At 43.2% G+C, this 22,235-nt stretch overlaps 1 protein-coding gene across 2 annotated transcripts; it reads right to left on the reverse strand.

The window, feature by feature from the left end:
- Positions 1 to 3: 3 nt before the first annotated feature.
- Positions 4 to 22,040, reverse strand: LOC131103172 (AP2-associated protein kinase 1-like). Of its 2 annotated transcripts, none has more exons than XM_058049214.2 (20): positions 21,082 to 22,040; positions 18,652 to 18,770; positions 17,096 to 17,204; positions 15,346 to 15,488; positions 15,020 to 15,141; positions 14,755 to 14,836; positions 13,158 to 13,290; positions 12,909 to 13,012; positions 12,754 to 12,836; positions 12,497 to 12,657; positions 11,354 to 11,475; positions 10,945 to 11,277; positions 10,727 to 10,857; positions 10,505 to 10,650; positions 10,342 to 10,431; positions 8,992 to 9,093; positions 8,780 to 8,887; positions 8,525 to 8,689; positions 6,068 to 6,178; positions 4 to 1,366 (listed from the first exon to the last, which is right to left on the reverse strand). In XM_058049214.2, the coding sequence occupies exons 1-20, from the start codon at positions 21,242 to 21,244 to the stop codon at positions 816 to 818; spliced, it is 3,078 nt and encodes a 1,025-aa protein (XP_057905197.2). In that variant the 5' UTR covers positions 21,245 to 22,040; the 3' UTR covers positions 4 to 815. The 2 variants fall into 2 exon arrangements, with proteins under 2 accessions (XP_057905197.2, XP_057905210.2); XM_058049227.2 differs by lacking the exon at positions 4 to 1,366 and adding an exon at positions 2,177 to 5,824 and having other exon boundaries at positions 21,082 to 22,039.
- Positions 22,041 to 22,235: the final 195 nt, after the last annotated feature.

Raw genomic sequence — 22,235 nt, forward strand, 5'->3', positions numbered from 1 at the left:
AAATAAAACATTCCAAGTGTGCCAACGCCATTGAAGTTTACTTTTCCGCTGTCATTACCTTTCCTCATATGAGTGATGCAACCATGTGTCATGTGCACATGGCATCTGTAAAGCTGACATTTACACTGGTGTTTGGTGCTTGTTTCTTCCCGAAATGGAGCACGAAGCAGTTTCTGTGTTCGTTTATTGGGTCATCAGCTTGACACGATAAGTGCTCGTGAAAAAGCGGCAGTAACTTAAGCTGTATTTTCTCTTGTGTTTTTTTCCATTTTATCTCTTAACAAGTTAAGCCCTCTTTGTTCTCACCGTCGCCCCCAGAGGACAACCGCGGTATTACTAGACAAAAGCAACTGCATTTCAACATTAAAATTACTACAAGCGATCTAATGGAGGTGAATTTATGCTAAACTATCTGGACAAAACATCCACATCTTAGCTTTTGTGTTATCAATAAAATGTATTTTATTTTAAAAATATGGTAAGGGCCAATAAGAAAACAGGCGGAATAAAAATGGGTCACACTTTGGACACGGCTGGTTTATAAAATAATCACTTAACCGAGGTAGTGAGCGTCATTTTCTTCATTAATACTGCAGTAAAACTGTCAAAAAGGTGATTAACACTACAAAAAAAAAAAACAAAATTTCTGTTTTTTTCTCCAAATGCACACTTAGTAGAAAATGAGAATTAAGCACAAAATTTGCATCTCTATTCTACTCAAAGTTCCCCCACATGGAGGGCATATAATGTGCTATTTGAACGCATGGAAACATAAAATAGTAATTTTTTTTGTAGAAATGTCTGCTATACTGACCTCAATAATTAGGTCTGTGTTGGGAGCATCTCGGCTGAAAAGGTGCGGCACTAAACGGGTCATCCAGACTCCGTCCTCCTATGGTCCATGAATGCAGCGGCCCCACAGCCACTGATCCCACGGCAGCTTGCTGACCTACCCGGGATACAACACGGTGTACCGCCACCGGCTGCTGGTGCAGCAATGTCCCCTGGACCGGCGGGAAGCGTCGACCGGCCTGAACGTGCTCCCTCCTTTTTCCAAAGGGAGCCTGGAGGAAAACGTCAGGAGATTCAGGTGAACAGATTTGACTGCTGGACGCCATCTTTTTTGGTTGTGTTTTGAAAGGTGCCAGCTGGAAGACGTCAAGCAGAGGAGGGCTGTCGGGGGCTGACAGCTGTGAGTCTATGGCGTTTGGTTCTAGGCTGGTGGGGGGTCCGCTACACTCATCGCTTGATGGAGCCTGACCGGTCTTCTGCTGCTTCCTTTGAGTCGGCGTCTCCACGACGACCTGCACAGAAGCCCCAGTCCCATGGTCCTCCTGTGTGTTACTGCACAGCACCCCCTGCTGGTCTGGATGTGGAAATATAAAGAGGCAGGTGAGTTTCATTCATTCATTCATTTTCTACCGCTTATCCTCACGAGGGTCACAAGGGGTGCTGGAGCCTATCCCAGCTGTCTTCGGGCGAGAGGCGGGGTACACCCTGGACTGGTGGCCAGCCAATCACAGGGCATATATAGACAAACAACCATTCACACTCACATTCATACCTATGGACAATTTGGAGTCGCCAATTAACCTAGCATGTTTTTGGAATGTGGGAGGAAACCGGAGTACCCGGAGAAAACCCACACATGCACGGGGAGAACATGCAAACTCCACACAGAGATGGCCGAGGGTGGAATTGAACCCTTGTCTCCTACCTGTGAGGTCTGCGCGCTAACTACATGACCGCCGTGCTGCCCCTGCAGGCGAGTTTGTGCACACCCATTCATCCATTTTCTACGCCGCTTCTCCTCATTAGGGTCGTGGGCGTATGCTGGAGCCTATCCCAGCTGACTTGGGGCGAGAGGCGGGGTACCGCACCTCACTTTTAGTCAATGATGAATGCAGTTGTAAAGACAATTAATAATGATGAATTACTTTCACATAAAAAATGATATATTTCTAATACAGATGATAATTGTTTCATTATTTATAACATGTTTTAAAATCTATAGAGGTTTGTAGACACTTTGGCAACCATCTAATGAGGAAGGGTTTTCAAACCTTTGACTGGTGCTGTCCATGCACGCATGACAAGCTGCTGATAACGTACAGCGTTGTTCTGTACTTTTTTTTTTGTATTTTAGCGACTTAATCAAGCAGTCGACACGCTGACATTGACGTTTGTATTTTATTTGCCATCCCTTTCAAGAATGATGTCACAAAAATAGAAGGAGCACAAGATCAACCACAGCTCTTGACGCAGGTTTGGGACCATGAACACAATGAGAGGCTTGAGAAAAAACACGTTGCTAGTATCAGTGTCAGTGTCGTCATCAACAGTTTCCTATAGAATGGGGCTTCCTGCTTCTTGTACAGTAGATTGCACTACCCGCCTGTTTGTTTGTTTGCTTGCTTGCTTGCTTTTAGCGCCAAGCTTGGGAGTTGCATAGGTTCAACCTGCAAATGACTCAAGTGTTTAGAATACGGGATAAAAGTAGAATTACTTCTTCTTCTTTATCTCAAGCAAAATGCATTTCCGGTTATTGTTATTTTTTAAAAAGGAGTCCCGTGTCTCTAATGAGCAAAAAAAAAAAAAAAAAGGTTGATATTGCTGATTATTTAGTATCACCTTGCCATGTACTTCATTATTATTTCCAAAAGGAAGCAAGCGATGGAGGCAACAAAGCCGTGTGATTCTCAGAGTAGCTCCAACCTGAGACAACGCTGTGCTTTGAGGAGTCGCCGCCACCGCCGCCGACCACATTTTGCAGCAAAAACAACAACACATCAGGATTTACTGGAATACACGTCGCACAATTCAGACATTCATGTACATTCATACACACTAAAGACACCTACACAAACAACCAAGGACACCGTCATGCTTTTCCATGAGAACTGTGTGGCATAACCGCGAAGCAGAAACAAAAGCTTTACAAAGAAAGCCCCGGCGGCATATAACGACGGTAGGGGAATGACACAAACCAACACACATTGGCGAGAAAAACTTCTTGGAATAAAAATATAGTCCTTCATATCAGTCCATGTAAACGCACGAAAACACTTTGTACAAAGGGTGGAGGAAGTGGAGCGTCTCGTCTAAGATTAAAAACATCTCACACCGCCTTGCATGATTAGAAGTCACCATGAGGGTGCTGATGTCATCATAACCACATACGTGATGAATTATAGTCTCATATCACCCCAGCAGAGCGTTACAACAAGTGTGCCTTTTGTTCAGCGATGTGTGACTTCCACAAATAACGTTGGGACGCTGCCATTAAGCGTTAGTACTAAGAATATGTAAACAAATAAAAATTCATTCATTTTCTACCGCTTTTTCCTCACGAGGTGGAGCCTATCCCAGCTGTCTTCAGGTGAGAGGCGGGGTACACCCTGTACTGGTTGTAGCCAATAAAAGATGACTGTATATTTATACTATCTTGCTACATGGTAGAGCTCTGCTGCATTTCTTTCACATATTTAGCAACTATTTTGCAAACAGCACCCTCCAATTCAATTAAATACGCTCCACATAATAACCTTTCTACATGCAAAGGGGCGGCGTTATCATCAAAGTACCGACAAGACGGAGGGGGGGGGAAACAACAAAACAAAAACAACTTTTCCCAACACAGATCCCACAAAGAAGAATGAAATATTCATATATTCTTTCAAGAGTATCTGATGGATATACGTCATTATAGATATTTGGACTAATATTCATTTCTTACATTCATTCTCTAACACTCTATTCATATTAACATTTATGGACAAGGAAACAAAGTCATATATATACTGTATATATCATATGTATAATATCCACAAGTAAAGCTATATGACATGGGATGTCATTATTTACACAGGGGTGGGGGGAGGGGGGGTGTCGACGGTATTTACACGAATGGGGAGGAATGTGGGGATATTGTGGAATGGGTTAAAGCAAATGGGAATGGATGATATTCAATGTTAAATACCCAGGCGGGTGTTGTGAGAATTTAGTAGCAAAAAAGCCCAAATTAGTTACATTTATCCCCCCCCCCATGAATCAGACTTATCGAAAATCCAAAATATGCGGCTGCACACAACTACTATGTATTCATCCTGGCATCTTGTAAATGTTTCTCTCCTTATCATATTACTTTAATATATATTATACAAATGGTTAAACGCAAAAAAAATTCATAACAGCGCCCAAACTGAAGGCCATTTTTAACATTTTCAATCACATGTTGAGAGTAATATGATGCACTAAAAATACTACAATTCATCAAACTGTGGTAGGAGTATCACTGGTGGTACGCTGGCTCCATCTAGTGGTATCACAGATTCTATAAACATATTCAAGACTACATATGTAACTAATGTTGACGTTTTGTTTAAAGAAAATTGAAAAAATAAAGTAAAAAAAAAAAAGACTACATATGTAATTGTCTATTAACCAAATATTCACTAAATTTGAAATGAAATGAATAATTATAATTAAGGTTAAAAAAAACATCAGTTGCAGAGCCAAATATTTTGGATGTGGGAGTTAGCGTTGATACTGAGCCCTCAAATTATGCTTAAATTTGGCAATACACCATTTTTATTAGAACAACGTGTCAGCCATTTTGTAGATATTTAGAAAACATGTCCGCTTATAATATCAATATAACTTTTTCGTATGTTTTCCTACTAAATTCTCACAAGGACACATTAACTGCCAGATTGGACTTTTACCAAAAGAGTGACATAAAAATCTACTAAAATGTAATAAATAATAATAATAATAATAAAATTATATTAAATAGTATTTAATATCTAGTATTCTATTATTATTAATATTCTATTAGCGCATTTCATGCTTTTTGTCTAATTGATATGGCACACTGCTAACCTATTTAGAACTCCCCTTGTAACAATCTATTGCTTACCTTAAACATACTAATATTAATAGCAGAAAATAGAATGGTTGGCCCTTGTTTGGGTGTCGTACAGTAGATCACATGTGACTTCATGGCACGAGAACAACTGTTTCTTTCACATTAACTTAGCAAAAGCAGGATATGTGGCTAAGCTAATATACAAACCGTGCTAAGGATCAAGCCTTATGTCGGACTTTTTTTGTTTTGCTTGCAAGAGAAGCTAAGGTGCAGAACAAGGCATGTGTTTGGAACAATTTAGTCCCCTCTTATTATCCGTTTAGGGACACACACAAAAAAAAAAATTTAATGGAACTGATTGAACAAAGCTCTCCATTTCCCTCTTTTGGCCTGGATATGTATGCCGTTTTAAGAAATATGAACTTTACCTTCAATTGGAACTGAAAAATGTGCAAATACAATCAAGGGCGAGGGGAATTTGATCAAGGCAAACGACGACAAATTCACTTGTGCACAATGAACTACAACCACTTATTATTACTAATTGCATCTACTGTATCGTACATGACAACAATGATCGCCTATTGTTTGCATCATACATCCTGTAATAGTCAAAAGTTTAAGCTTGATATTAGTTGTCGGACAATGAGAGGAAATGTGAAAAGGTAAGAGGAGTCAGGCGATGATGATGAGGAGGAGTAGGAATGCAAAAGGAGCGCATGGCGAAGGGGGCAGTGACATGAACGAAGATGACAGTCGTAAACGACTTATCACATGATTGTTGTTATGTTATGCTATGCCGCTCTCTAATCCGCTGTTACAGCTTCTACGCAGGAGAGAGGAGGGGAGGTGCGGCCTACAAGTCGATGAGCTGGTCCACCAGCAGAAGGGAGCGGGCCAAGCTGGGCAGGCTGGATTCAGAGCCACCACTGTTACTGCGCGAGTGGCCTCCTGAAACTGGCCGGAGAGACGGGGCGGGAGGAGGGGAGGTCAAAATGCAAAGGGGAAGGAAAGGCAAAGGAGTTTCACGGAGAAGCAGGCGAAGAAGGGGAGGTAAAGGAGAAGAGAGAAAGAAGAACTGATGCTATCAAACATTCTCATGTGAAGGTGAGAGAAAAGCAGCTAATCCCATAATAATCACTACTATGCATCTGACCACAATATGATAAGAAGTTAACTAGGCAACAGTGGTTTGCTTACCTTGGGAGTTCTTACGTCCGGTCACCGGGATGGGATCAAACTCGTCCTCAGTGGCCGCCTCAGCATCTGCTTGCTGAGGCGGCTCCAAGTCTGAGATGAGGAGAGACGAATCTACAGAGGATGCATGACAAACAGCTCATGTTAGATAACCACAAGAATTATGTTGGTCATTCATTCATTTTCTACCGCTTATCCTCACAAGGGTCGCGGGGGTGCTGGAGCCTATCCCAGCTGTCTTCGGGCGAAAGGTGTGGGTACACCCTGGACCGGTCGCCAGCCAATCACAGGGCACATATAGACAAACAACCATTCACACTCACATTCATACCTATGGACAATTTGGAGTCGCCAATTAACCTAGCATGTTTTTGGAATGTGGGAGGAAACCGGAGTACCCGGAGAAATCCCACTCATGTACGGGGAGAACATGCAAACTCTACACAGAGATGGCCGAGGGTGGAATTGAACCCTGGTCTCCTACCTGTGAGGTCTGCGCGCTAACCACATGACCACCGTGCAGCCCCTGCAGTTGAGTTTGTGCACACCCATCCATCCATTTTCTATGCCGCTTATCCTCATTAGAGTCGTGGGCGTATGCTGGAGCCTATCCCAGCTGACTTGGGGCGAGAGGCAGGGTACCGCACCCCACTTTTACGGGGAGAACATGCAAACTCCACACAGAGATGGCTGAGGGTGGAATCGAACTCGGGTCTCCTAACTGTGAGGCCTGAGCGCTAACCTCTCACCGCCGTGCAGCCTTATGTTAGTCAAATTAAATCAGCTTTATTTGTAGCGCACTTTTCCTGCAAGGACATGCAACACAAAGTGCTGGGAGGAGCCGCAGGCCGGCACCCGGGTCCCTCGACTCCGACAGATGGGCGGACCCCCACATCAAAGGGAGGAACCCCCAGCCGGCCGGGTCGAAGGGACCCACGGACAGTACCCCCTCAGGAGACCCGACACAGCCCCCAATGTGGAGGACCCCCCCCCCCCCCCCCCCCCGAGGAAACACTGGAGTTAAAAGCTAACGACTAAGAGCATAAAATAGGACTAAAAAGATTTTTTTTTTAAAGTTTAAAATATTAGTTAAAAGCCTGATTAAAAAGGTGCGTCTTTAATCTTCTTTTAAAAATATCAACAGTCTCTGCAGTCATTTTAATGCAATTGATGAAATAATTAGAAAGCCGACGAGTTGCAGCTGCTCTGTACAGTCCCTCCAACGGCAATTAGCACATCTTCCCCCTTAGCATCATCCACACCAGGTTCTCAAATTAGCAGTGACTGCCCAAATGAACGCACAAAAGGCGGCGTGATGAGCTGTCGCCTTGTCAGCAGCTCAAGTACTTTCGGAGTCATGCAGCAGGTGGGCATGCAGACACTTCTCGTCTCCACAGCTGCTTCAGTCAGCAACAGTCAAAACGCTTTCGTTTAAAAGTGCATGCAGCTGTACTCATTCTGCCATGTCATTTAATCCCATGTGACAAAGACCGTATTTCCAAGCTCACATTTGGAAGATTTCAATGCATTTTTGAACACTTTAACACAGGCGTCTCAAACACGCGGCCCGCGGGCCAAATGTGGCCCGCAGGACACTAGTTTGAGGCCCCCGCCTTGATATGAAAGTTTAATGTTAGTGCGGCCCGCGCAAGTTTGATATGGATGCTGTATGGTATCATGTACCCAGAAAAATTATTACGTTTGATTAATGTTCATGTTAAAGGTTAAATAACTGTTAATAGTTATCCTCCCTATCCGTGTGGAAGTGGTAAGTTTTTGACTATTTAAGTTTAAAGGAAATAACTTGAAGGCTACCGTTTAGGTCGCTTGCTCTCTAGTTTGCGAGTTAGCATGTGTCTCAAGACCCTGCAGTTGCGCAATATGTTGTAAATAAAAAGAGTATAAATGTGACTATAGTCGTGTTTTGTCATGTCTACAGGGCTCTAATAATGCTTTGTTAATTTTAATCTGAAAAAAATAATTTGTCTACCCACCAACTATATGTGGTTTCTTAAGTTTTTATTATTTGCCGTTTTATTATTATTATTATTATTATATTTATTTATTACTGATTGATTGATTTTCTTTATTCTTGATTTGTTTATTTATTTTTCATCTTATTTTGTGCAGAAAAATAAAAATTAAGATATTTGAGAACAGTGGAATGTTTTATCAGAGCTTTTATTGTAGAAAATCGGAACCAAAGCACTGAAAAAGTTTGTATATTTTTCTGTTTTCAATAAATGCGTTTTTTTTTTTTTGATGTGGCCCAGTCTCACCCAGACCCTAGCTCCAGTGGCCCCCAGGTAAATTGAGTTTGAGACCCCTGCTTTAACAGAATAAAACATTGGATTTAATATTAGCATGGCAAAGAGGTGCAATGTGGGAATACTACACTGCAATATCTGAAAGGATTAGTCATCCACTGGATACGCCAACGGGATAATTTCCCATGCCTACCTGATGTTTTGGCCTGTTCCGAGTCTCCAGACAGCAGACTGAAATCATCTAAAGCGGCGGAGGCGGATAACACTGAGGAGGCAGCACTGCTGGCGGCTGGCAGGGCAGCAGACGGACCCGAGATCAGAGAGCAGCCCAACAAAGAGGAGTCTACAGCGATGGGGTCTAGATGAAGACAGGGCAGTACACATTGCTTTAGCCAAGAGCGTCGCTGGTATCCGAGTGTGAGGGGATGAATAAAACAACTTCCTGCACCTTTTGCAGACTCCTCCACAGAACCACCAAACGGATCGGCCAAAGACAGCAGGTCGGGGAGCAGGAGTGAAGACACGTCTGGAGATTTTAGACCTTCAATCAGCTTCTCTGGTGAGGAACAATGACAGAGTGATGAACAATAAGTTGTACTGTTGTATGTAGTTGTTAGTCGAAGTACTTTCTAAATTTAGCAAAGGTATGAAAGTGGTTACCAGATGCGTTGGACAGCTCGAGGTTGTGAAACGGATCAGGGACCACTAAGAGTGACGCTGCCCCTGAATCAGCAGCATCAACAATGGCTGGTGGTCTTTCATCTAAGACAAAGTAACAACGTCACAACAGAATCATTCATTCATTCATTTTCTACCGCGGGGGGTGGTGCTGGAGCCTATCCCAGCTGTCTTCGGGCAAAAGAAGCGGGGTACACCCTGGACTGGTGGCCAGCCAATCACAGGGCACATATAGACAAACAACCATTCACACTCACATTCATACCTATGGACAATTTGGAGTCGCGAATTAACCTAACATGTTTTTGGAATGTGGGAGGAAACCGGAGTACCCGGATAAAACCCACGCATGCACGGGGAGAACATGCAAACTCTACACAGAGATGGCCAAGGGTGGGCAAAGACAAAATAAGAAGCCAAAAAGTTACCACTTCCACACAAAATAGGAGGAGAACTCATTCATTCTTTCATTCATTTTCTACCGTTTATCCTCACAAGGGTCGTGGGGGGTGCTGGAGCCTATCCCAGCTGTCTTTGGACGAGAGAAGCGGGGTACACCCTGGACTGGTGGCCAGCCAATCACAGGGCACATATATACAAACAACCATTCACACTCACATTCATACCTATGGACAATTTGGAGTGGCCAATTAACCTAGCATGTTTTTGGAATGTGGGAGGAAACCGGAGTACCCAGAGAAAACCCACGCATGCACGGGGAGAACATGCAAACTCCAAACAGAGATGGCCGAGGGTGGAATTGAACTTGGGTCTCCTAGCTGTGAGGCCTGTTCGCTAACCACTCTCCGCCGTGCAGCCATGTTTACTATTGTGTTTAATTTTTCCCCAATTCTAAATTGCTTTTGGGTCATTTTTGTGTGTTCCGCAGCTTTTGCTCTTTAATCGCACCCTAAACTTCAGCTTTACAGATACCATGTGAAAGACATCTACCATGACGTGATGTACAAGTCATAGTAAAGGTTTTTTTTTGTATTATTGCCGTTTAATTGAAGTACGGCATTGAGCAGAGCAGAGGCCGCTTCACGTTATGTTCTGTGCAACTCTCCTAAAAATACAGTATGTACTGAATTCACTGAAAACAACCATTCACACTCACATTCATACCTATGGACAATTTGGAGTCGCTAATTAACCTAGCATGTTTTTGGAATGTGGGAGGAAACCGGAGTACCCAGAGAAAACCCACACATGCACGGGGAGAACATGCAAACTCCACACAGAGATGGTCGAGGGTGGAATTGAACGCAGAATAATGAAAGTCTCACTGTTTTGATAGTGTATTACTATGATGGTGTATATATTGTGTCATACCTTGAGAGTCTTGCGGTGTGGAATCCCCAGTCGAAGCCTGCAAGCCTGGTATCAATTCCTCACATGGGGTCTGGCACCCTGAGGACGGGTCTGGAAACCACATTCAGGCGATGTTAACGTGACGTGCTCAACAAAGCCACACACAAATAAGCCAACATCTTACCGGCAGGCTTTGCATCCTCCGGTTTGACTTCCTCCGCTGTGAAGTTGGAGAAACCCTCGTCGTCAAATGGGTTCCATGTGGGCGCCGTGGAGGTATCAGAGCCTTTGCTTTGGTCCTGGGCAGGCTGGGCGGAGCCAGCTTGAGATCTACAGAGGAACAGTTAGCTGCCTAAATGTGATGAAATTACAATATAATTTTATATTTAGTAAACAAGCTTCTTACTGGACGACGTCTGCGTCTGCTCCTTGTGAGGAGTTAGCCACCAGGCCTCCATTGGTGGTGCTGGCTGTGGCATCGCTTGGGACGCGTTTGTGGCTTTGCACCTCCACCGTCTTTGGGGAAGCAGGCGGGGTCTGATTCACAGAAAAGTATTTGCATTGCACACAGCGCTATCGTGTAACAAAAGTGATTCTAGTCGAGGATGTGGACAGGCTGCTTACCGTCTCAGCTGCTTTTTGGCTGATTTCAGTCTGGACGACCGATGGCTGACTCTGCTGCTGCTCGCCCACTGATGGTTGAGTGGGGGCTGATTTGTTTGGCGTCGGCTGAGCGGCAGAATGTTGAGTCTGTACGGGCGGCTTGCGTCGAGCAGGACGCTGAGGTGCGGCTGGGCTGGAAGGAGTCTCCGTCACCTGCTGAGAGGCGGCGATGGTCGTGGAGGGAGGCGGGGCCTGTTGCTGAGCCGTGGAAGGTGGCACCTGTGCTTGTGGTTGGACGTCTGGCTTAGACGTGTTTGTCACTATGGCTGCTGTAGCGTCGGCTCCTGAAGCAGGCTGAAGAACAGCACATGGACGGATTAAAAAAACGATTCCTACATTTCAATAGGGAATCACGGCCATTTGTACGTACCGGCTTCTGCGCAGCTACAGCTGGAATTGCGTTGTTTTGTGACTGGATGAGAGGAAGAGTGGATGTCTGCACTTTCTGTGACTGCAGAGCTGCTGCTGGCTGTGACAGGTCTAAGCTGACTCCTGTGGACGAAGACTGAATGGTCAGCAAAAGCGTGATGCAGCAAGTTGAGGCAGATGAGGGGAAATGTAACAAAATGACACCAAAGAAAACACATTATGAAATACATTGAACATTACGTACCATTAAATTTGGTCTGGTGGATCACCAGCCAATCACAGGGCACATATAGACAAACAACCATTCACACTCACATTCATACCTATGGACAATTTGGAGTGGCCAATTAACCTAGCATGTTTTTGGAATGTGGGAGGAAACCGGAGTACCCGGAGAAAACCCACGCATGCACGGGGAGAACATGCAAACACCACACAGAGATGGCCGAGGGTGGAATTGATCTTGGGTCTCCTAGCTGTGAGGCCTGTTCGCTAACCACTCGACTGCCGTGCAGCCGTGTTTGCTATTGTGTTTAATTGTTTTTTTCCCCCAATTCTAAATTGCTTTTTGGGTCATTTTGGTGTGTTCCGCAGCTTTTGCTCTTTAATTGCACCCTAAACTTCAGCTTTACAGATACCATGTGAAAGACGTTCAATATGACGTGATGTACAAGTCATAGTAAAGTTTTGTTTTTTTTGTATTATTGCCGTTTAATTGAAGTACGGCATTGAGCAGAGCAGTTGCCAATTAACCTCACGTACATGTTTTTAGGCGTACCTGAAGAAAACGCACGCACACACAGGCCTAATAGCCACAAGAATTTTTTTCTGAACGAGAAATTTGGTTACGTTGGCAAGATCTTATAAGACGAGACCATGTGATACCCCTAAGTCTTGCGTTTCCATACCAGACCACATGGGAGAAAAGCTCTCTCTCAGACAGTGGATAAGTGCTTGAAAAGTAATTAATCACGTAATCCTAATTGAGCAACATTACAAGACACTATAATCTTTTGACCTATGCACCTGATATCTTCCTCTTGGGAATTCCATCATTCATTGTGCCGGATTACAGGCACACATCTTCTTTCATACACTCGGTGACGGATAGGAGTAAAAATGACGGGAGTTTTTCCCCACTTACCGACAGGCTGAGCTGCCACACCGGCGAGATTAGCTCGCTTGCGAGGGGTAAGGGCAGCAGGTTGGATGGGGAGGATGCCAGCAGTCGGCTGGGTATGAGCCGCTTTGGGCCTCTGGCGAGGCGTGATGGAGGTTTCCGTGGTGGGGATGGGATCGGTCAGTCTGGGAATAAAAACATTGTTTTCATATAAACTTATTATTGATGCAAATATCCACCTCAGCTTAAATGTTCATAGGTTCCAGGGAGGTCAGGTGTACCTGGGCTTGGTCTGGCTCTTCTTGGCTGCTGCAGCTTCGCTCGCTTTGATTGGCTCAGGAAGTTTGGAGGGAATGGTCGAATTCTTGAATATAGAAAAAAAGGGAATAGCTGAGATATCTGCTTTAACGGGCAAAACCAAAAAGAGGTGACGGACCTTGGCATTCTGAACCGGGCAGGTCCGCTGTGCCAGTTTAAAGGCGAAGTAGGACACCTGGTAGATATCTGGCCTTCTGTCTGGGTCAGGCTCCAACATGTAGCCTGCATAAACACACAATACACAGCAAAGAAAGTCCGATTTTAAAAAGCTCCACTGTAGTTTAATGGGCCAGTAAGTGCATGCCTTTGTGAGAGGATCACAATTAAAAAAAAAAGTTAAATAAATGTGTTATTTAGATGGACTAACGAATGAGGCAGTGGAGATCGTAAGAGTAGCGGGAGTTGTCCGGAATGGTGAAACTGCCATCGCAAATGGCCACTTGGCTTTCACCAAAGGGCAGAGTGAAGAAGCACAACTTGTACAGCAAACAGCCCAGCGCCTGGAGAAGAACACCACACGCATGCACACCCCGTCACACCAAAACACCAAAAAGGAAGAGAGGAGCAATCAAATCAATTAAACACGGCAGATAAGTGTCACCATTTCACACTTTACACAACATTGTCTATCATATTATGTTTGAAGTCTTTGCAGTGGCAAAATATATATGTATATTGTTGGCATAAATGCAGGCTTAAGTATTTGATTTGATCCCGAAAAGTGAAGCAATTCAATATTTTTGGGATCCAAAGGAGGGCTACATTTTTACTCCATTGGCTCTACAGCAGGGGTCTCAAACTCAATTTACTTGGGGGCCACTGGAGCTCGGGTCTGGGTGAGACTGGGCCACATCAGGTTTTCCAAAAAAACATTTTAAAAAATGCATTTATTAAAAACAAAAAATTAAAAAAAACTTTGGTTCCAATTTTCTACAAGAAAAGCTCTGATAAAACATTCCACTATTTTCAAATATCTTACTTTTTATTTTTGTACACAAAATAAGATGAAAAATAAATAAACAAATCAAGAATAAAGAAAATCAATCAATCAGTAATAAATAAATAAATATAATAATAACTTAAGAAACCACATATAGTTGGTGGGTAGACAAATTATTTTTTTCAGATTAAAATTAACAAAGCATTATTAGAGCCCTGTAGACATGACAAAACACGACTATAGTCACATTTATACTCTTTTTATTTACAACATATTGTGCAACTGCAGGGTCTTGAGACACATGCTAACTCGCAAAGTAGAGAGCTAGCGACCTAAACGGTAGCCTTCAAGTTATTTCCCTTAAACTTAAATAGCCAAAAACTTATCCTCCCTATCCGTGTGGAAGTGGTAACTATTAAGTTATTTAACCTTTAACATGAACATGAATCAAACGTAATATTTTTTTCTGGGTACATGATACCATACAGCATCCATATCAAACTTGCGCGGGCCGCACTAACATTAAACTTTCATATCAAGGCGGGGCCTCAAACTAGTGTCCTGCGGGCCACATTTGGCCCGCGGGCCACGTGTTTGAGACCCCCGCTCTACAGTGTATACTTCAATGCATGACTCCCTTGCTATGAGTGTCACAATGCAACTATGCAACAATGGTAATCCATCATGAAGGAAAAAGTGTATTCAAATTTGGCTTTCATAATATTTTGAGGAGTCATTGAATTTCAATTATGGTCTAATAGTAATATGTAGTAGTATATAAGGAGTTAATACGTCTCCTTATTATGCACTCACTTGTTTACTCCACTTTTGAGGGAAGAGGGTTGTTTTTAAAGTTCATTCTGCCATAACGGAAAAACTGCTTCTGACCTACCCCTCCCCTCGAATACGCCCCCCTAACAAATGTTTGTGTATATTTAAAACGCGGTTAAGTGCACCATAGCACACTTAGAAAGAAAATACAATAATATGGATGTGTTGAACAGCCCGTGGCGTCTTTACTCACCCAGATGTCTGCTTTGGTGGTGATGATCTTGTTATTATAGAGGTTCACCATCTCAGGTGCACGATATGACAAAGTGGTGTACCTGACGAGAAACCAGGAAGAACTTCATGAAGGCTTGCACAGTATCTGCTCAGACAAAAACGTTTAGTGGTTTGGTTTTGCTTTATGCTTCGATTCAATTGCGCAGATGGGAAAGAGGAGACAAACTAAAGAACATTTAGCTCTACTGTGACTAAGAGAAGTAAACAAAAAGGAGCCAACTAACTTTTTAATCTCTTCCTCTACAGCGGCTACACCTTCTGTCTGCGGACTCAGGGACTTGTTAGTGGCGCTTCCAAAGTCGCACAGTACATAATGACCCTTGTCGTGCAGGAGGATGTTCTCCACCTTTGGAGAGAAACAAGAGATGAGTCACATTTGAGAAAAGTGGTATAAGTGATTGACCTTTCTTTGAAATACACACTTCACATAATGAGGAGGGAAAAAAAATGATCTCGGTACTCCTAGCTTTTGTACTTTTAATAGGAAAAGTATGTTTTTGTAATATGACAAATTGCTTCTATCGAGTTGAAATTCATCTGGAAGTGTCACCTTTAGGTCCCTGTGGACGATGGGCGTCTTGCGCTGGTGCAAGCGAGACACCGCGTCACAAGTGTCACAGAAGATCTGTAGCACCTCCGCCTCTGTGAAGCCGGTCTGCAGTCTTTGATTCATCAAATTAACAACCTGGCCTCCTGCAAAATAATTTAGTATTCAGTGGACTTCACCCTGCATGTAAATGCGTGTTAAGGCGTGTCATTTGTGACGTTAGAAAGCCTGATATAGCAACGTCTCCTTGCTGTTACAGTGCAACACGAGTAGCATGATAATTGTGTTACGGTGTGATGGTCTGGGACTGCACACTGGTGCAGTTCATCGAGAGGTAACATGAATTCCGACATGCGCTGTAAAATAAGCAGTGCATGATCCCCTCTCTTGGGAAAACTGGGTCACATGTCAGTTTTTTCCCGACATGGTTTTCCAAGTGCTGAGCTCAGGGAGCCGAATGTGAAGGTGATGGTGGGGCCAAGTATGTCTCCTCCACGCCTGAATCCAATTGAGCATGTGTTGGGTATCCTCAAGTGAAAGGAAGGGAAGCGGCAAGGTGTCTCGTGATGTCATCATGGAGGAGTCCAATAGGATTCCAGTACCAACCTGTGCAGATCCAGTCAATTCCATGCCCAACAGGATTAAGGGCGGTGCTAAATTACTTACATATTTTTTAGTGGATTGTCGATCTATCATAGTCACTTCATTGCACGACTGTACATATTACTGTTATTATATCTTGTCACATTCATACTGTTTATAATCTGTATAATCTGCAATAGCAGATTATAGTCATAGTCATTACAGTTATAGTCATTTATATCCCTGTATATATCCACACTTAATAACATACTACAGTATTAATTGGCCCTGTACCCTAGAAACCGCCCATGAATGATACGGGAAAAGGCTGAAATGATACTGTGTCAAAGCCCAGGGCAGTGATACTGATAAAATATAGAGTTTAACCATGTCCAGTATCAGCCCCCGTAGCTGTCCACTCAGAGCGCGCTGCTCTGGTATCTTGTCCGTGAAACAACCAATCAGAGAACAGCGCACGAGCGTGAACACACAGCGTTTGTTTTGATTAATGGAACTTTAATTGTCAGACATTGATAAGATAAGACTGTTGATAAAATATTATTGTTGAAATATTTTTGCAATTATTGTGTTTACACTGTTTAGATATAATACATGTAATAAACTGAACATTTTCTGGAAACAAAATGGTCTTTTGATTAAATAGTACGTGATAATAAGCTCATAATTAAATAGTATGTGACAATAAGACCTTTCGGTCTCGGGCTGATACTGGCACGCGGGGGCATGATACTGGGCCTGATACCAGACAAACCATGTGATAACCTATAAGTATCATAGTCACAGCCTGTTATAGATTGTACATATATCTGTCCACTTACAGCTCTATTCTATTTCTATACCTACTGACTAATAAGGTATTTATACATTTGCACTTCTGGTTGGATGCTAACTGCATTTTGTTGCCCTGTACCAGTGACATGAGCAATAACAATAAAGTTGAATCTAATCTAATCTAATCTATACAAACTGTACAGTACACAGACCGAGTTCCTTGTCCCTTGAGAAGATACTGTAATTAAAATGGGGTGTACTCCATTTTGTGAGATACTTCATATAAACTGTGTTCCATCTGTCACCGAACCCTCTGTCAGTGATAATCATGGTGTTGTTGCGGCCACACCCATTTCCTTCAAGGCCCTCAGTCACTCACCCTTGCAGAAGTCCATCAGTATGAACACCTCCCACACATCCCTGGATCCCATGGCTGTGATGCTGGAGTCCAGATAACCCACGATGTTCTTGTGCCCGACAAGGTCTTTCTGCAATACGCATACAAAAAAAAAAGCTACTTTGTACTGGTCACATCACGTCTGAGTACATTTTAAGGCTAGAAAGTATTCCAACAATGCCAGTAGTGGTAAGGAATTGTGTGCGTGGTCTTGGAACACAGAGAAAGCAAGTGCGGCGTGGAGAGGAGAAAATGTGAGGCGGAGACTGTAACGACAACATTGTCCCAGTAAATGTTAGAATTGGTGTTGGTTTAAAGAGAAAACATCGGCGGGATAAACGTGTCAAATGTTGGTAGTGACAGTCACTATAAGCCAGTTATGTAAGTTATATAAACCGCTTCGGGGGAGGAGAGCAGCACAAGGGAGGCCATACGGACAAAACAATAACAAAGCATACCATGAACCAGGTGAATAAACACCGAACAATCTGTGTGTGTGTGTGTGTGTGTGTGGACATAATTCAGTACATACTGTATTTTTAGTAGAGTTGCACAGAACATAATGTGAAGCGGCCTCTGCTCTGCTCAATGCTGTACTTCAATTAAATGGCAATAATACAAAAAAAACTTTACGATGACTTGTACATCACGTCATCGTAGACGTCTTTCACACACTACACAAAGAAGACATGGTATCTGTAAAGCTGAAGTTTAGGGTGCGAAGAGCAAAAGCAGCGGAACACACAAAAATAACCCAAAAGCAATTTAGAATTAAGAAAGAAAAAAATAAACACAATAGCAAACACGGCTGCACGGTGATCGAGTGGTTAGCAAACAAGCCTCACAGCTAGGAGACCCGAGTTCAATTCCACCCTCGGCCATCTCTGTGTGGAGTTTGCATGTTCTCCCCATGCATGCGTGGGTTTTCTCCGGGTACTCCGGTTTCCTCCCACATTCCAAAAACATGCTAGGTTAATTGGCCACTCCAAATTGTCCATAGGTATGAATGTGAGTGTGAATGGTTGTTTGTCTATATGTGCCCTGTGATTGGCTGGCCACCAGTCCAGGGTGTATCCCGCTTCTCTCGCCCAAAGACAGCCGGGATAGGCTCCAGCACCCCCCTACGATCCTTGTGAGGATAAACGGTAGAAAATGAATGAAAGAATGAATGAGTTATCCTCCTATTTTGTGTGGAAGTGGTAACTTTTTGGCTTCTTATTTTGTCTTTCCCCACCCTTGGCCATCTCTGTGTGGAGTTTGCATGTTCATGCGTGGGTTTTCTCCGGGTACTCCGGTTTCCTCCCACATTCCAAAAACATGCTAGGTTAATTGGCGACTCCAAAGTGTCCATAGGTATGAATGTGAGTGTGAATGGTTGTTTGTCTATATGTGCCCTGTGATTGGCTGCTTCTCTCCCCCGAAGACAGCTGGGATAGGCTCCAGCACCCCCCTGTGACCCTCGCGAGGATAAGTGGTAGAAAATGAATGAATGAGTAATACTAAACACACAGAAAAGTAAGTAATTTTCAGCCACTCACCATTATTTGAATCTCGCACTTGCACACCTGCAGATCGTGCTCGTTGTTGACATACATCCTCTTCAGGGCACAGCGCACGCCCTGATTTGTCCGCACAAGGAACACAATTGCAAAGCCACCTGCCAAACAGAGATAAACAATCCAAGTATTTCACAACGTTTATTGGAGATGATCATGACGTACAAATTGTGCTCCAATACAAACACCAAACGGTTGGGACCTTATAGTGTTATGCATTAGTCATGTCTTTGCTGCGGGGTTGATAAAGAGGCCTACATAAAGGCCTTGCCATCTGGTGCAGCTCAGACCACAAATTCACTTTGCGGGGCTTCGTTCAGATGGGGGTCTTCGATTTTCAGGCTGAAGCTGTGGCTGATGTTACAGCCTCAGCATGGCATGCAATATTGAATTATGTCATTAATGTGCCCCATTAAATCTACATGAAATACCTATGGAGATCTGAGTGTGCCATACGCTAACACATCACTTTCCTGTTATCTGATCTATATATGATGCAGATGGACACAACAAATGGCAATTAGATAAATCATTTAATGCATTTAACGTGAATGAATGGGCTTAAAATAGGCTCAGTGCATTTGTTCATTATAGCTCATTGTAGCACCTCTGACTAGCATTAAGAACAGCAATATAATGAGAGAAAAAAGTCAAAAACAATCCTTTCTATGTTGCAGAAAGCTCTTTGGTATCACTACACTATACGGGCGCCATTACACCACCATAATTCTCTACATCAGGGGTCTCAAACATGCGGCCTGCGGGCCACATTTGACACTAGTTTGAGGCCCCGGCCTTGATATGAAAGTTTAATGTTAGTGCGGCCCGCGCAAGTTTGATATGGATGCTGTATGGTATCATGTACCCAGAAAAAATTATTACGTTTGATTAATGTTCATGTTAAAGGTTAAATAACTGTTAATAGTTATCATCCCTATCCGTGTCGAAGTGGCAAGTTTTTGGCTATTTAAGTTTAAAGGAAATAACTTGAAGGCTACCGTTTAGGTCGCTAGCTCTCTAGTTTGCGAGTTAGCATGTGTCTCAAGACCCTGCAGTTGCGTAATATGTTGTGAAGAAAAAGAGTATAAATGTGACTATAGTCGTGTTTTGTCATGTCTACAGGGCTCTAATAATGCTTTGTTAATTTTAATCTGAAAAAAATAATTTGTCTACCCACCAACTATATGTGGTTTCTTAAGTTTTTATTATTTGCTGTTTTATTATTATTATTATTATATTTATTTATTACTGATTGATTGATTTTCTTTATTCTTGATTTGTTTATTTATTTTTCATCTTATTTTATGTAGAAAAATAAAAAGTAAAATATTTGAGAACAGTGGAATGTTTTATCAGAGCTTTTCTTGTAGAAAATTGAAACCAAAGCAAAGTTTTTTAAATTGTTTTGTTTTTAATAAATGTGTTTTTTTTTTTTGGAAAAAATGATGCAGCCTGATGCAGCCCAGTCTCACCCAGATCCGAGCTCCAGTGGCCCCCAAGTAAATTGAGTTTGAGACCCCTGCTCTTCATGCTCACTGAGCCGATGACTTTGATGGACTTTTGAGGCATATTTTCCCAAAAATGCTGGTTCATCTCCATAATGTTGGAGTTTTGTATGGTTCTAAAACTGATATTGCATCTTCCAACACGAAGGTTGTGGGTTCGATCCTCCGTCCTCCCATGCTAATGTTGATGTATCCTTGATTAAGATCAGTAGGTCAATGTTCTAAGAGTGTAAAGACCTTCTACCAAAAGTCGATAGCAAAGTAAAGTAATGAACGTGGTTGAGGTACCTTCTATACCGGGGGATAGATTGGTCAGCAACCTACAGATACACCATATGGATGTGAGGACAGGGGAGCTGAATGCACTGATGGAGAAAGCATTGGTGGTGCAGTGGAGGTCTACCATCAACAACAACTTTGAATAATAATAATAATAAGAAGAAGAAGTAATAATGCGGCACGGCGGTCTAGTGGTTAGCGCACAGACCTCACAGCTAGGAGACCAGGGTTCAATTCCACCCTTGGCCATCTCTGTGTGGAGTTTACATGTTCTCCCCGTGCATGCGTGGGTTTTCTCCGGGTACTCCGGTTTCCTCCCACATTCCAAAAAAAACCCCAAAACATGCTAGGTTAATTGGCCACTCCAAATTGTCCATAGGTATGAATGTGAGTGTGAATGGTTGTTTGTCTATATGTGCCCTGTGATTGGCTGGCCACCAGTCCAGGGTGTACCCCGCCTCTGGCCCAAAGACAGCTGGGATAGGCTCCAGCATCCCCCGCGACCCTCGTGAGGATAAGCGGTAGAAAATGAATGAATGAATAAATAATAATAATACAACCCTCATCAAGGCTTGAAAAAAGGCACAGAAGTAACAACAATCAGACATCATCATGGCAGGTATCTGACCTTCAGCGATGATCTCCTCCACGGTGACTTGGTGCTTCCCGACAGTGAAGTTTCTTCCAATGAAATTCCCTCCTGCATGACTGGATCCAGAGCTGCTGCCACCACCTCCAGAACCTGGTCCAGAGCTGACCAACTCCCGGCGGGAGTCAAAAAACTTCCTCATAGTATGTCCCTGACAAAAAAATTATAAAAGACTAAAAAAAAAAATGTGGCTTCAATCACAGACAGTAGAGATGCTGTGTGCAATGCAGGCTTATTTGCAGCATCCAATATCAGTTCTAATGATGCTGATGAAGATTTTTTACGTGTGGCACATTTCCCATTGATGGTGGTCAAAGCTGTAGCTGTTATGTAAGTGTATTACACCAGCAGGAGGCTATTGCATCTCTGGGTAATTTCTTGCAGCTATGCACCTTTTAGCTGTGTGTTTACACCAGACAAGACTGACGGTGAACGACAGCGTACTAGCTTTGCACCCAGCTAGCCTCAATGCTAGCCACTTACACACTATGACATTTCGTGTAAGGTTATCCAGGTTATCCTCTTGACGATGTCATGTCTTGGATTGCGATGTGTCCGAATGTAAAATAGCCTCCCTCGACGACTATTCCCATCCTCACTCGAGTGCCGTGGCGGTTGTACGCCACGCAGCAGCGCCTTTCGCCATTTAATCACATCAGCTGACAATAAAACAGATTTTTTTTTTTACTTAGCTGAATGCAGTAGCCCGCTATCCAGTCGTTTACGTCAACGCAAAACCACCACCGTGTCCACCTCCTGTTAACGTCTTGTTTCGAATCTCGCTGAAAATGTGACCCCTTTTCCTAAAAATGCCACCCATTAAAGAGATCAATTTAAGTCCTGGTGTGCCAATCGGTGCAACCACAGCATTCTCTGGCTGCCAGCTATATCGCAACATCCGAGCTGTTGCTGATGAAGGCGCGCTGAGGATTGTGGGCAATGTAGTGCGCGGACTATCCACCTTCGTCAAGTCTGGTCATGGTGTTGCTTTTAATGCCGGTGGGTCAGGACAGAATCAATACTGAGAAATTGTCTTCTTGTTCGCTCCATATCGTAATCGAAGGTTGGTTGTAAATACACAAAATAGAATCACTCTATAGACGGTTTTGAAGGCAAAAGCAGACTGGTGTTAA

Source organism: Doryrhamphus excisus, linkage group LG10 (genome assembly GCF_037039965.1).
Source record: "Doryrhamphus excisus strain RoL-2023G ecotype Guam linkage group LG10, RoL_Dexc_Guam_v1.1, whole genome shotgun sequence".
Lineage (NCBI taxonomy): Eukaryota > Metazoa > Chordata > Actinopteri > Syngnathiformes > Syngnathidae > Doryrhamphus > Doryrhamphus excisus.